We start from the raw sequence: 16,088 nt of genomic DNA on the forward strand, positions 1-16,088 counted from the left end.
GGACCTTTTTGCAGTAGTTGAATTTCAGTAGGAAAAATGTATCCTTAATAGGGTTAAAATGCTTCCATTGTGGATATAATGGCATCAGAAACATTTCACTTGATGTCATTGAAAGCTGCTTGCATCTACAGCATGTTTATCACTTTTCTGCCTTTTTTGTTTTCTGCACAAACAAATGTCCAAGGTGGTAAAAAAAAAAACAAAAAATGTTTCAGCCAGTGTGGTGGGCTGAAGTGATATGTGGTTTGTATGCTTTGTGATACTTTTTTTTTCAGTGTGTGTATTTATATATTTTGTGTTTATACTGCTGGGAGCGCATCTTCCTGATGGGAGAAGCGGCGAGTAAATATGAATAAAATTAATCGCAGTTGGAGGACATATGAGTAAACTAAAAGATAAGTCTCAGCCATTCAGAAATTCAAAGACTAGCATGTGGGAAAAGTGATTATTTCCATGGGAACTTGCAGCAAGTGATTAACCACACCTTTCCTGTACTGATATCCTTCTGACTTTTTCATTGTAAAAATGTATACCGGTGGTAACCTTCTGGCATGTCCTACCAAACATTTACCAATGTGTTTACACTTAGACCTCACCTGCAAGAAACTCGTACTGCCTTGTACTCCGGAGCAACCACAGAATTATCCCGTAAATGTCAGAGGGCTATTTAATGTGTTGTAGACTGTCTTTCATGCAAATCATGCTGCCATGTGTAACCAAGAAATATTTAGGAATCTGCTTGCTACTAGTATACTTAGAGCTAGACTTTTTTACATTTCTGTTTGAAAGGCTCAGTAGGCATTTTCATTCATTCCTTAGGATTCTTCACTTTTTATTTTTCATTTAGCTTGCACTGTTGTTGGTAGCTAAAGGCAAGTTACATTTAGGTATAAAGTAGTTATTTCCTTGTCCCCAGAGGACTTACAATCTAAGGTTGTACCTGAGACAGTGGAGGGTGAAGTGATCTGCCCAAGGAGAGGCACTACAGAGTATATATTAAGAGGTCCATTTTCAGTGCCACTTAGCCAGATATGTTTCGACTTTTCTCCCAAGGACAAGCAAGATGGTAGTCCTCACACATGGGTGACGACATCCAATGGAGCCTGGCATGGAAAACTTTTGTCAAAGTTTCTAGAAACAGTGTGCCTGTCAAAGTTTCTAGAAACTTTGACAGGCACACTGAGCATGCCACTAAACACACATCCACGCAGGTTCCAGTCTCTTCTTTTCCGTGAAGCTGTAACGGAGCTCATGTTTTTTGGAAGTCTTTTGAAATGTGTTCCTTCCACATGTCAAGTAGGGTTCCTCACTTATTCTTCAGTTCCCTTTCAGCGATCTGGTAAGTCCCTTGTGCTTTCGCAGTCTATCGCCAACGGCCTCCTTTTCTGGTGTCCGCCAACCATCGACCACATGCTGCATACTTTTCTCTATGGCATCGACTGGCTTCTGCCGATTCCCCCAGTGCCCCTGGACTATGTCCATCAGAGACCCCCATGAGGTCTGCGTCCTCTGCCTGGGGGCATTCCACGATGTCCGTGGTTGCGATCTCTGTGCCCAGATATGACCCCCAAGGGTCGTTGGACCCGTCTTGATAAGATGGAAAAACTCCTCGGGTCCAAGCAGTCAGATCCGTCCTCTGTCTCGAGGACCTCCACCCCGCTCAGAAAGGAAATTCCAGTCTTTTCCATCAGGATCGCCCTCTCATATGCTCCCTGCCTCGATCTCAGTGCAGGGAACCGACCGTAATCCTTGTTGCCCCGTTCCCGGTCGGGTTCCTCGCCATCGGTTCCAGGCAAGGACTGCGGTGACCACAGAGAAAGGTCGAAGAAACAGTCATCAATCAACCTCATTGTCAAAACCAGACCGTGGACAGGCATAGACTTTGATGCCTTCCACGAAGCGGTCTAGGACTCCCTCCGACCCCACCAGTGCTTCCAAGCGGCTTCCATAGACACACCGGTGGAGGACTCGGTGCCCCTCAATGCCCCAGGGGATGTCTCGATTCCGCCTGCTCCTCCTCAAGTCATTTTATCCTTGGCTGTCTTTGAGGAGGAGTTGGAGAGATGCATGCGGTTGGCCGGGCCCTGCAGGGCTACGAGCCCCGGTTCCACCAGTACCACCACTGCTGCAAGAGCCTGCTCCACTGGTGCTTGCACCATTACTGGAATGGCTCAACATGCTCTGTATCCTGGCGATGCAGTCTGCTCCAGTGCCCTTCGCGGCCGAAGGTTGCACCGCTGCCACCAGCCCCCATACCGGTAAGCGACTCCTCTGAGAAGGAAGGGCCATCGGGCTTTCTGGTGGCTCGGAGATGCACGATGTTACTTCACCTCTCAGATCTCCCAGGGCCATCGGGATTGGTTCCACCAATGCCTTCAGTGCTCTCGATCCTGCCGACACCATTGGATCCATCGACCCTCCTGCAATCCCTCAGGGCCTTCGACCACCCCCACCCCCCCAGCATCCCCGGAGGGTCATAGTGAGGGGGAAGCCCCTTATGACCTCTGGGAGGCAGAGGAGTCTGTATCCTCCTCTGAGGAATTGGGCAGTCTCCTCTCACAACTCATGAAATCTCTGTTTGAACTATTGCATTCTTGCAACCTGAAGTACCTTTCTTGGAAAGTTATCTTCTTAGTCTCAGTTACATAAGCTCGCAGAGTAGGGGAACTACAAGCTCTGGTGTCATACCCACCTTATACTACAACAAAGTGGTCCTGCGAACACACCCAAGTTCCTTCCCAAGGTGGTTTCAGAGTTCTATCTCAACTAGTCGATTATGGTTGCCTTCTTTTTTCCCGAGGCCTTACACACACCAGTGTGAGCATGCTGGTTTGCAAACGGGCACTTGCATTTTACTTGGAACGGACAGCACCTCATCGCATCTCCACTTAGCTTTTTGTCTCCTTCGACAAAAACAGATTAGGAGTTGCTGTCTCTAAGCAGACCCTATCCCATTGGCTAGCAGACTGCATCGCTTTCTGCTACACGCAGATGGAGCTGCAGCTTGTCGGTCACGTCAAAGCTCACTCCGGGCTATGCCGGTCTTGGTGGCTCACTTGCATGCAGTCCCCATTCACGAGAGTTGCAGAACGGCGACCTGGAGTTCCCTCCACACATTCGCCTCACATTGCCTGGACAAGAGTAGCCAACAAGACAGTTGTTTCAGTCAGTGTGTCCTCCGTAATCTCTTCCAGCCATGAAAAACAAACTCTTCCTCCATGGGCCATATCCTTGGGTGCAGGCCTGCTCCTGTTTTGTGGCAACCCTAGTTGTTGTGCACGTTGGCACCTGTTCTTTGCTGCACAGTTTTGGAGCGGCCTGGAGCTACTTAATCACCCATGTATGAGGACTACCATCCTGCTTGCCTTGGAGAAAGAGTTGCTTACTTCTAACAGGTGTTTTCCAAGGACAGCAGGATGTTAGTCCCATAAGAGTTGGTTTTTCCCTCTGTTTTATTTTTCGCAAATTCTATGTTATAAGACTGAAGAGGGATCCTGCATGGACGTATGGTTAGCAGCATCCTGGCATGCTCCGTGCACCTGTCAGTTTCCTGTGCCGGGCTCCATCGCATGATGTCACCCATGTCCAAGGACTAACATCCTGCTGTTCTTGGAGAACACCTGTTACAGATAAGCAACTTTGCTATTGACTAAGTGGTGGCAGCTGAATATGTGCCAGGGATCAGCAGCCGCCACTTAGCCAGATAACTGTCTAGCCAGCTAAATAGTTAGCTAACTAAGTGGCAGGTGGGGCGAGGACATAACTGGGAGGAGCTGAATTAGGTGGGTAAGTTATCCGGCTAACTCCAGTATTCAGAGTTACATCACTTTTCCGGCTAAGTCTGGTTGTCCATAGACCTGCCCTGAAGTTAGCCAGATAGACTTGCCCAACTAACTTTAGGATAGATGAGTATGAAATTCAGGTTGAATATACAGGTTTATCCAGCTAACTAGCCAAGCTGCACAGTGGCTGAATATGGACCCCTTGAGAATTTTCTCATACCTTCAGCACAAAGGGATGTGTTAAAATATATTCACAGATTGTCCTAAAAGCAAAACACTCATACTGTGTCTTTATTTTACTGCTGTTCAGCTAGGTCAAATAAGATTTCAGTGAGACTTTAGTGCATTGTGATGTGATTGTGTTGCAAACTTGCCTTGTTATTGAATTTTGACTATCTAGCAAATTCAAGTGCATGATTTTTCCCAATTATTTTATAAATTGGCCTTATATTGCTAGGTGAGTAAGAAAAGTGTTTGCTTATAAATGGAGCTGTAAGCTAATGTTAGCGTCTGCTATATTTGTGTGTGCACAGGATGAAGAAAGTATTCCACCTGCATATCGAGAGTTAGCAGAATACAAAGAGCTGCTCAAACTAAAGAAGTTAAAGAAGCAGAAACTTCAGCAGATCCATATGGAAAGTGGATTCGTGCAGCATGTTGGTTTCAAAGTGAGTCATACTTATGTTTTAAAATGATTTGTCACTTTTTTCTTCAGGCTGGTGGAAATTGGTTTCATTAGTGAAGAAGAAAGCATTTCTCTGTTTTCTGGAAGACATATTGTACTTAAAATAAAATAAAACAATTTACATTTTGCAATAATAAAAAAAATATGTAAATTTGCAATAATTGCAACCACACAGGTTTTTTTTTTCTATTTCTCTCTGCGGGATTTGCAGTTTCTTCTCAGTATAGCACATCAACAGAAGTTTATAATATGCCAGAGATTAGTAGAGATGTGCCTGTTGTTTCCCTTAAGCTCAGCTTTAGCTTTAGCACAATATTTGATATGTAGTTTTAAGCTGCAAAGGCTGGAACTGGAATTCTCCTGCTGGTAACTGGAGGTCTAGTTCCATATCCATTTGGAATGCTAACTTGAGTAATTTATTCTGTGAATGACAGAATGCATGAGCTGGGAAATACTGCCCGAGGTCAGATGACATCCTGCAATGTCTCAGGAAACCAGGACCTCTGACAAGTTTCCATTATGTGCATAAATAGAAGTAAGATATTAAAAAGAAAAATAATGAAGATATTTTTAACCTACATAATACCAGCAACTTTAAGACGTGTGAGATTCCTTAAAGGACTGCTACAGATTTATCATGAAGGCCAATACTGTAAATGACCACTGTTACCACATGAGGCTGCGGTATTGCGGCTAGCGCTGTTTTTAAAAGCCTGTGCTCTTTTTATACTTTTAGAGTAACTTTCAAAAGGACTTCTATATGTAAGTGTTTAATGTGCAGAAATTACAAAATTGCCCACCCAATATGCTCATATGTCATGTTTAGGCGTTCCTGGGTAGTTGGGGAGGGGTTTGGATTCATGCACATACTTCATAAAATTCAATATTGGATGTAACTTTTGCAAGGTAGTTTTGACAGGATAATTTTGAAAGCGGACTTCTGTGCATAAGTTAATGTGTATCTGCAGCATAAGTTATGCCAGGGTGTTTGAAAATGACTTTCCCAGTGTAGTACTGTGACGGTGGAAGCCTGGCTTTTAATATTACTGCAGGCATGAAAAATCTGTATTGATGTGTCAGTGAATTACTTTCTTTTGTAGTAACATGAGAAACTAGCTTTCCACTGATAAATACTGAGGATCCTTGGTGGCAAAAAAATTAAAATGAACCAATGGGGTAATTGTCACAGAGCAGCAGTTAACGGCCCTAAAATTCCCTGGTAGTTCATTGAAATGTTGGGTGAGGGACATGGTCTGAGGGAGTAGAAGTCTGGTTCTATATGGGAATTTGTATGTGTCTATCCATAGTAAACAAACTGCTACTGAGCAGATTGGATGGGGTCATATTGGTCTTCATTTACTCTGAGAGCTGATTTTTTTTTTTTTAATGCCTCTTCAAAAATACACGGCCTGCTATGGGAAGTGTTAACTGTTTGTGCAGTGGTATTTTTGCAAAATTTTGCAGTGGCCCTTTAAGAGTTCACAACAGTTTGAAAAAGGTTCTTGATGCTCACCAACAGTTGAGGTGTAGTAGCTGTGGACTAACTTTCATCTTTCAGCCTCTAGAAAAGAGGTCCTCTGCTCAGAGGCATGGAGAGCTGTTTTAATGGTTATTTCTCAGAGGACTAGCAGGATGGTAGTCCTCACACGTGTGACATCAGATGGAGCCAGATATGGAAAACTTATATCAAAGTTTCTAGAAACTTTGACTAGGCACACTGAGCATGACCAGCATGCCCTATACCACACATCCACATGGGGTCCCTCTCCAGTGTTTTTTTCCCATAGAGCTGTGAACCTCGCAGTTCGATTGAGCTCTAAAAAACTTGGCTTTTGCTTTGTGGAAAACTTCACTGGGCCGTAGAGAGCATAAGCCAGTCACCTGTACCTGCCCTCCAGTCGGGGGCAGGCTGTGTTTCTTTGCGGACCAGTGGCCCAGTGTAACTTCGGACCAGTGGGTTCTATCCATCGTCTTCCAGGGGTATCAATTGAATCTAATAGATGTCCTGTCAAATTGCCCTCCATTTTGGGAGCCAGTAGTGTATCAGGAAGTACTACAAATGGAGCTCTCCTCCCTCTTAACAGCCAGAGTGGTCGAGCCCATACCACCATGGCAAAGAGAGTAGGGATTGTACTCTAGGAACTTCCTGATTCCAAAGAGAACAGGACTGCGTTCCATCCTTTGATCCTCATAGCCCCTTATTGGCAGAGACAGGTCTGGTTTCCACTTATGTGGGAGTTGTCCATCCAGAAACCGATCAGTCTGGGGACTTCCCCAGATCTCATCACGCAAGATCAGGGCAGGCTGCAGCATCCCAACCTCCAGACCCTGTCGCTCACAGCCTGAATGTTGAGAAGTTAATTCTGTAGCCTCTTGATCTTTCTGAGGATGTCTCGGGTCCTGGTGGCTTCTAAAAAGCCTTCCACTAGAAAGTCCTACAGACGGAAGTGGAGGAGGTTTTCTGTGAGGTGTAAGCAGAACGCCCTAGATGTGTTCTGCCCCCACATAAAAACTGCTTGATTACCTTCCACACCTTTCGGAGGCTGGCTTATAAAACAACTCCGTCAGAGTTCATCTTAGTGCAATTGGCGCATGCCACCACAATGTAGATGGTACGCCCATCTCTGTACAGCCTATAGTTGTACTTTTCCATGTGGTGTCATGCTTCAATTGAAGCCTCGCCTAAGGTCTCTCGCTGTGTCTTGGGATCTCAGCATAGTGTTAGCTGATGAAAGCTCCTTTTGAGCCGCTGCGCACCTGTGACCTGAAGTACCTGACCTGGAAGGTCATATTTTTGGTGGCGGGCACTTCAGTGCTCAGGGTCAGCGAGCTCCAGGCCTTAGTGACCTATCCACCTTACATTGTTTTATCATGACAGGATGGTCTTGAATGCACACACCCTAAGTTCCTGCCTAAGGTGGTGATGGATTTCCATTTTAAGCAGATAGGCCTGCCAATTTTCTTTCCCAGGCCCTATCTGCACCAAGGCAAACAAGCACTGCACAATTTGGGACTGCAAGCAAGCCTTAGCCTTCTATCTGGAGCAGACAGAAGCCCATAGAAATCCACCCAATTTTTTGTTTCTTTTTATAAAAATATATTGGCCATTGCCAAACAGATTCTATCAAATTAGCTAGCAGATTGCATCTCCTTCTGTTAAACCCAGGTGGGACTGCATCTTGGGGGTAATGTCAAGGCTCATTCTGTCAGAGCCATGGCAGCATCTGTGGTCCACTTGCAAGCAGTTCCCGTGGAGAAGATCTGTAAGGCTGCGACATGGAGTTCTCTCCATACAGTCACATCACATTACTGTCTAGATAGGGATGGCCGACGTGATAGTAGGTTCAGTCAGTCTGTCCTCAGGAACCTGTTTGAAGTGTAGAACCCAACTCTTCCAACCTAGGGACAGTTGATTGGGTTCAGGCTGTCTTCCCCCTCTGTTACCAACCGCACCGGTGGTGTTGTGCCTGTTAGCAATTGGTTAGGTGTCTATTGCTCCCCTTTTTTATATTGAGGAGCAGCCTGTAGCTAGGGATTCACCCATGTGTGAGGGCTACCATCCTGCTTGTCCTTGGAGAATGCAGAGTTGCTTACCTGTAACAGGTGTTCTCAGAGGACAGCAGGATGTTAGTTCTCACGAAACCAAACGCTACCCCGTGAAGTTGGGTTTCTCCTGTTTTTAATTTTTTCGTAATTCTATGTTATGAGACTGGAGAGGGACCCCCAGTTTCTAGAAACTTTGACATAAGTTTTCCACATCAGACTCCATCTGATAATGTCACATGTGTGAGGACTAACATCCTGCTGTCCTCAGAACACCTGTTACAGGTAAGTAACTCTGCTTTGTATGGCTTAGAATGTGTTCATAACTTTATAACTAATTGGCAGTCTGTGTAAGGCATTGACTATAATAATGGGACTGTTCATATAAACTATATTCTTGTTTAAGACCTGAAACAAGGTTTTTGATTGCTTCATGTGTGATAAGACATGTTACAAAATCATTCCAATGAAAATGTTCTGGGTTTAACTTAAAAACTGCTTCCTTGCAAGTAAAATTATCCTTTATTTTTGTTCAATTTCTTTTGTAAAATCAATTACCAGAATGAACATATGGACCAGTGTTGACTCACCACTTGATTATCTATATTCATGCTGTATGGAAGCTTTAAAGACAGATTTGCAGCTGTTTCATACCGCTGTTTTCATTGCTAACAAATGAACTGTGTTTTGTAGTGTGATAACTGTGGCACAGAGCCCATTCAGGGCGTTCGGTGGCATTGCCAGGACTGTCCTCAGCAGAAGGCTGTAGATTTCTGTGATTCTTGTTCAGACTGGTGAGTTACACCTTGCTGATTTTTTTTTTCTCAAATTAACTTGAATGCTAAAGGGAATCTAGATCATTCTGGTGAACTTTTATCTGTCAAGAAAGGCTACTTTCCAGAGTATGCCTTTCAGGGATTTCTGGTCTTTTGATCCCTCTCCGTTGTTATGTTTTTAGGAACTATCGAGGTTTCTAGCCTGATTGAACAAAACTAGATAGGATTTCAGCAGGCTCTCAGCTGCTTATAAATTAAAACAGAATTACACATAATATGACACTTGAAACAGGTTTCTTTGATTAGTGATGGCATTTTAGTAGATAGATGCAACCAAATTGTCTTCTTTTGAAATACATAGTAATATAGTAATGGCAGAAAAATCATAAAGGCCCATCTAGTTGCCCTGCAGTGATTTTCGGTGCATTTACTCAAAGTAGATCAAATTCCTACATGGAACGCAATCCCGGTATGTCCCCTTTAGGGTTGTAACTGCCAATTGTGCAGGTTTTCCCATGCCTGCCAAGAAGCATACTGCAGCCATATCACTTAAAATTCAGAGTCTGTGAGCAGAAAATAATCCAAGTGTTAGTTTATCATCAAGGTAAGAAATCTATAATACACTTTAAGGTTAAAAGTTAAAACACAAGAAACTACAGAAAGGGACACTATGAAGGCAATCTTTATAAATATATATTCTCCTAGGACAAGCAAGGATAATAGTCCTCACACATGGGTGACATCATCCAATGAAACCCGGCACGGAAAACATGTCAAAGTTTCTGGAACTTTGACTAGGCACACTGAGCATGCCCAGGATGCCCTAATCCACATGGCCATGCGGGGTCCCTCTTCAGTCTTTTTTTTTTTTTTTTTATGTGGCGCTTTCACATCGCAGTTTGTGAGCTTGCGCTGTTTAGACTAAAATTAAAAAATCGGTGGAAAACCTTTTTAGATCCATCTGTGTGTTTCGTGGTTTTTCTCAATTCGGATTCCTTTTCGGTTTCCCTCGCTTGCCAGAAAGGTTTTTCACCGGTTCGGTAAGTTTCTTTTCACGTCACCCGCTGCCTCTGTCATTTTTCTTCCCTCTTATTTCGTATCGTCATGGCCTCAGGTTTTCACTGATGCCCTCTGTGCCAGAGGACTATGTCCATCATGGACCCGCATGAGGTGTGCACCCTCTGCTGGGGGGCATCACACGACATTCAGGGGTGCTGCATGTGCGCCCAAATGATCCCGAAGGGATGTCAAGTTCGTCTCTTTAAGTTGGAGAAGCTCTTCAGGATAAGCAAGTCCAAGCCATCAACATCAGTGGCATTGATGCCAAAGGACCGAGGAGCCGCACCGATGGACACCGAGCCCTCAACAGCTGCGGGGCCCTCCATTTCGTTGGTGCTGCCGGTGGATAGGGGTGCCAGGGATAGACCGCTGTTGGTCTCCTCCAGGTCGAGGACGGGTTCATTGTCGTCGACCTCTGCACCGAGGGAAACCAAGGAAGCATCGGCACCGATTGCCCTCTATGCATGTTGCCAGGCTCGAGTTGGCACCAGCGCTCGCCGTGATGCCCCTGAAGCGACCTTGTAGCGAGGAGAGCCTATCCTCCATCAATTCCGGGGGTCCGCAATGGTCTCCTTCGGTTCTGGTGTCACCAATCCACCTTGAGACTGGGGAAGATCTGGCTGATCCTTCCTACCTCCCAGTCTGTTTTGGCATCGGCAACGTTCTTAGAGGAGTTAGAGTGCAGAGTCCAGCTAGCAGTCAGTTGGGTGCTGCGGGCATCAATGCCAGTGGCATCAATGGTATCTGTGCCTGGGCTCTTCCTGCTGGAACTGCTGCTTGATCGTCTGTGTGTCTTATCTGTGTTACTGACCCAGCTGGCTTTGGTTCCAGGGCACAGATGCTGCCACCGGCTGATGCAGTGGTTGTCGCCGGTTCCTCCTCCAAGGAGACCTTGTCTGTCTTGACTGCACTACCATGGATTGTAGCCTCCCCATCCAACTTTGCTGGCACAGGTGCCCATGCCCCTGGATGAAGGCTGAGCACCTAGGGCCCCATACCCTTAGATTACAGCGAGGATGATTTGCCTTATGATCCCTGCAGGATAACACTGCAGAGTCCTCCTCAGAGGACTATGAGGATATCCCCTCAGAGCCTTCTCCTCCAGAGGAGTGAAGGAGGTCTCCCCTGAGGACCTGACCTTAGCAGCTTTTGTTCTGGCGATGGCTGGAGGTCCTCCAGTTTGTAGAGGCTCCTAAAGAGACCGTGGCCGTCCCAGTGCACAAAATCTTTGAGTTGCTGTTGAGGATTTGGGAACACCTCTCACAGTTCCTCCTATTAACTGGAAGGCGGACAGCGTTTACCTCGTCCAACAGGCTACTGGATTTAAGATGCGTCAGCTTCCACATCAATTGGTAGTGGTCGAATACGTTCTCAAGAAGGACAAGCGTTCTTGGACCGGTACCTCTGTGCCCTCGGGACAGTATCACAGAGCACTAGATGCCCTTGGGAGGAAAGTTTTTCAGGGGGCTATGCTAATTGCCTGCATCGCCTCCTACCAGCCCTACGTGAGCCAATACTGTTGCAACCTCTGGAAGCAGGTGCAGGAGGTGGGGAGCGGCTGTCTCAACAGCAGCAAGACACCTTTTCATCGCTGGTGCATCAGGGCCTGAAGTGCAGAAAACACGAAGTGTACTCCACCTACCATGATTACAAGACTGCAGCGAGAGTCTCTGCAGTGGGAATCGGTGCCCGCAGAATGGCATGGCTGTGGGCCTCTGATCTCTAACCGGAGGTACAGGAAAGACTATAATCTGCCATATACTGGAAAGAATCTCTTCGGAGATGAGGTAAAGGAAGCAGTGGCCCAGTTGCAGGATCATCATTAGACTCTCTCTAGAAACTCTCAAATACTTCAGACCTGCTCTCCTCAGCCAGGAGGTCGGCGAGGCAAGGGCAGAGGAAGTATTTCTACTGCGAGAGTTACTATCCTCTGCCCTCTTGCTTCCATTCCTGGAGGGTGAGCTCCCGCAGCTGTCCAGGCAGCAGCGAGCTTCCAAGCCCCAGCCGGTGCCCCAGTAAAATCCCCGGATGGGGTTTTGACTGGATTGTAGGGAGCATAAGCAAGCCACCCATACCTGAGATGCTGGACCTCCCGGTCAGGGGCAGGCTATGGTTCTTTGCAGACTAGTGGCCCTGTGTAACCTCAGACCAGTGGGTGTTGTCCATCATCCGCCAGGGGAACCGATTGAACCTATTGGGTGTTCCTCCAAATTCTCCTCCATGCCTGTCTTGGAAGCCAGTAGTGCAGCAGGGAGCTGTCCATTCTCAATGGCCAGAATGGTCGAGCCTGTCCCACCAGGGCAAAGAGGGCAGGGATTTGGCACTCTGTCCCATCCTAGACCTAAGGGCTTTGAACAGGTTTCTGAAAAAATAAATGTTCAAGATGCTTCCTCTGGGCACCGTGACTCCCTCCTGCAAAAAGGCTATCTCACTCGAGGCTCTGCGCATGTGTAAGCATGCCAAGGGAGTTACATGGATGGATGCAGCCATGTGGCCCAACAGCCTCAACATATGTTGAGCTGAAACCTGCAGACTAATATCCTGCTGTCCTAGGAGAACACGTGTTAGAGGTAAGCAACTCTGCTTTAGCTAAAATAATGTAAACCTCCTGAATTACTTTTACAAGTGGTATATTAAATCAAAATTAATTAGGTTCCCTTTGCTTTCAACCTTTACCTGGAAATAGTGATTTTATATAGTAGCTGTGACTTGCTGGTACATTCATTGACACAGCCCCTGAAGTTGTGGATCAGTACCAATATCCAATAACCACTTAATACCACCTGAAGACATGTGCTGGGGGAAGTCCTACTCCATAATATTCTGTAGCTATAAATTGCTTCCTTATTTCAGCTTTGCAGTTTTATCTGAAGAAAGGATCTGTGTGGTCTTGAAAGCTCATACACTAAAACATCTTGTGATTATTCTTACATTGGTCCAATGAAAGATACTGCAACCCATGAAAAGTCAAATTTTTCTCCTTAACCAGTACTGCTACTAAAATGCTAGACTAGAGACAGTGACTTGCAAACCCAGCAAAGTTAAAAAAAAAACCAAAAAACTCCTTTTGTATATCAGCCCATAACTGTTGTTAAAGGTTTTCATGTGGTAAACATCTTTTATACCTATATTTTTATTGTGCAGTTTGCATGAAACAGAGACTCACAAGGAAGATCACCAGCTGGAGCCTGTTTACAGAGCAGAGACTTTCTTAGACAGAGACTACTGCATGTCCCAAGGCACCAGTTACAATTACCTTGATCCAAACTACTTTCCTGCAAACAGATGACATGGGACTTGAGTGGATATGTAAACTTTCTATTCTCCTCAGAAACACAGTTGTGCTCCCACTGGTAAATGGGTGCACGGTTTGGGAAGATCCTGGGCTTTCCCTGGAGCATGATCGCTTTCTGGGTCTACATGTCAAACTCCAGCTCTGCATCGTCATGCTTTCAGGCCACTGAACATTCCTGGTGTGCAGAAGGCTTCACTGGGAGCTTCTCCCTTAACACCACGGTAAAGTCACTTCAGGAGAAACAGGGAGACTGACAATGAGAGCGCACAGTACAGATGCAGTAAATTCCAAAGGCTTCGAAGAACTCAGTACGACACAGATAAAACTGAAATATTTATATTAAAGCAGTTTAGTAGCTTGCAGTTTTGTTGTGAAATAGGGTTTTCTTTTTTGCACAAAAACTGATTTCTTTAGACCAGGTTTTAACCAATGACAGTGTTTTGCTTATAGAATATACTGCACTGTTTAAAGCAGCTCACTGGCCAAGTGATAACCCCGTTACAGGCCTGCGTTACACCTGGTGCCGCTTAATCGCATTAACCTTTAATCTTGTACCATGATCAACTCCCATCTTTCCCACCGGTGAAGCATTGCAGGAGAAACTGTGGTACTGCTTCCTTAACCAGCTCATGGTGTGAATGTTATAAAATTGTCACTCAGATATATTTTTTACTTGTAATGTTATATAAAATGATCATGTGATGTGTACAAAATATAGTGAAAAAGTGCCAGTGGTAGTAACTGTGTAAAGTCTAATACTCAACATTAATTCCCTACAAATTGAAATACACAGCCTTCTGCCTCTGCATTTGGAGTTGTCAAAAGCAGCTCATCAAAGAAACTGCCTAATACAAATCATATATATATATGTGTGTGTATATCTATATATATAGATAGATATAGATATATATATCTATATATATAAATATATATATATATGGTGATAATTTCCCTCTTTTGTAGTCTGCACAAGATCTATGAAAGATTGTATTTTTATTAATATTTAAACAAGTGATTAAATTTAGTCTGAGCGGTGAGCAAGGGTTCACATGCGTTCTTTTATACTGCTGGATTTTGTTGTGCATCATTTAAAACATTTTGTATGTTTTTGGTTTCTTATCTGTGTATACAGTATGTTCTTAAATAATGTTCAATTGTAAGAAGAACTGTGAGAAATAAAATATGTGGATACAGTCTGTTTATACATAGAATGCTTGCTGTGATTTCTTGATGTAAATTTTGACCTTTCTATTCACACCGGAATCAGTGACTTCAGGCAGAAAATGCAGCTTGGAATAGTTTCTGCAAAGTACTTTCCTTTTACTCTGATCAGATATTGTTCACTTCTCACAAAGCAAAATGAAATATTAACCAGACTCGTGCATTCGATTTGAGCTGACAAAATTACAAGCATTGTAGTAACATCAGTGACAAGTATGTCATTCTGGTGTTCATTTTAACTAGTCAGAAGAAGTTGTCTGGCACTCCAAATAAATAAATAAAAAGAACCTATAAAGTTTGAATTTGGGTGCTCATGACAAATAGGCCAAGGGCCTTAAAACTAAGCCAGGCACTTCCTAAGATACAGGGCTTTGCAGACAGAGTATATTGTCTTTGCACGCTGTACTCACTGTTTAGGGTGCCACCTAGTGGCCTCAGACAGACATGACAGTGTGACTGACATAAGCCTTTTAAGATGGAGAGCAATAGAAAACTAAAGTTAATAAGACAGAAGAAAATGTCAGCAAAGGATAGATATTTCCTGGTTAATTGTGGCAGCTGTGCTTTATAACTAAGATGTCTGTCAGTAGCAGTTGTTTCATTTTGGTATTATTTTTGTTTTCTGAAAATGTACTTAACATTTGGTCTTGCAGGAAAGGATGCACTTACGGAAAGAAGAGTGGATAAGATGGCAATGTTAACTGTAAAGGCTAATATTAAAACATGATAAAGCCATCTGGTTTTAGCATTAATTCGATAATCACCCCCAGGGAGAATTTCAAAATTCTGTTTATTAAAAACACAGAACAAATGTTTTAATGTCAACTGAAATTGTAAAAAAGATTTAATTAAAAGCATCCCTTATCCATCTCTTTGTATAATATTGTACAGAAACATGGGGGTATATAGGAATAGATCAGAGTTTTTGCCTTTAATAAAAATGACTCTCAACGATCAAATTTTACTTGCAAACATATGTCACTACTTTAAAAACATTTCTTAAGCATTTCAGGCATATAAATTTAATTTGTAAGAATATATGATAGTCTAAAAAGCTAAACCACCTGGAACACTTATACTGATGAAATACATGAGATGTTCTTCACCAGTGGTGGAAGCAGCCTCTATCATTCTGTGCTGCAGTCTGTTCTAGCACTGCTTTGGAAATGAGTTTGACCACCTGGGATTCTGAAGGAGCTCACCAGCCATCTGCTGATTCCCTGCAAGTTTACAGCCTTTCAAAGCAATAGACAGAGAACGGTGTCCACAAAAATCAACATATTTTAAAAAAATATATTTTGATCTTTATACTGTAAAATTAACTTGACCACCCAGGGAAGCTTGTAGATGTTTTTGTTCTGTACGGATTTGAAGGGAGAGGGACTAGACCAAGGGTAGGCAACATCTGTCCTGGAGTGCCACAATCGGGCCTGGTTTTCAGGATATCCACAATGAAAATGCATTGGGCATATTTGCTTGCACTGCCTCCATATTCATTGTGGATTCCTGACAACCAGACCTGTTTGTGGCACTCCAGGGCTGGAACTGCCTACCCCTGAACCTTGACCAAGACTTCATGTGCCTAAAATAAAATAATGCAATATTCAGGTGAATTTTCAAAGGAGTTATGCATGTAAATGTAACATACTATCTTAGCAATTTTCCAGAACCATTTACACACATAAAAGTGCACTTACATGAGTAAACCCTATGGATAATTCAATGGC

General features: G+C 44.0%; 1 protein-coding gene across 7 annotated transcripts in view; it reads left to right on the forward strand.

Moving 5' to 3' along the window:
• Positions 1–14,348, forward strand: part of ZZZ3 (zinc finger ZZ-type containing 3) — a 136,490-nt gene extending 122,142 nt beyond the window's left edge. For 6 of the 7 annotated variants that reach the window (XM_029618884.1, XM_029618887.1, XM_029618880.1 and 3 more), the window contains 3 exons: positions 4,316–4,450; positions 8,704–8,804; positions 12,990–13,134. In XM_029618884.1, the coding sequence (XP_029474744.1) occupies positions 4,316–4,450; positions 8,704–8,804; positions 12,990–13,134 (381 nt within the window). Of the gene's footprint in view, positions 1–4,315; positions 4,451–8,703; positions 8,805–12,989 lie in introns of all 7 variants that reach the window. The other variant, XM_029618886.1, reaches the window with a different exon arrangement.
• Positions 14,349–16,088: the final 1,740 nt, after the last annotated feature.

The sequence above is a fragment of the Rhinatrema bivittatum genome, chromosome 10, assembly GCF_901001135.1.
Source record: "Rhinatrema bivittatum chromosome 10, aRhiBiv1.1, whole genome shotgun sequence".
NCBI lineage: Eukaryota > Metazoa > Chordata > Amphibia > Gymnophiona > Rhinatrematidae > Rhinatrema > Rhinatrema bivittatum.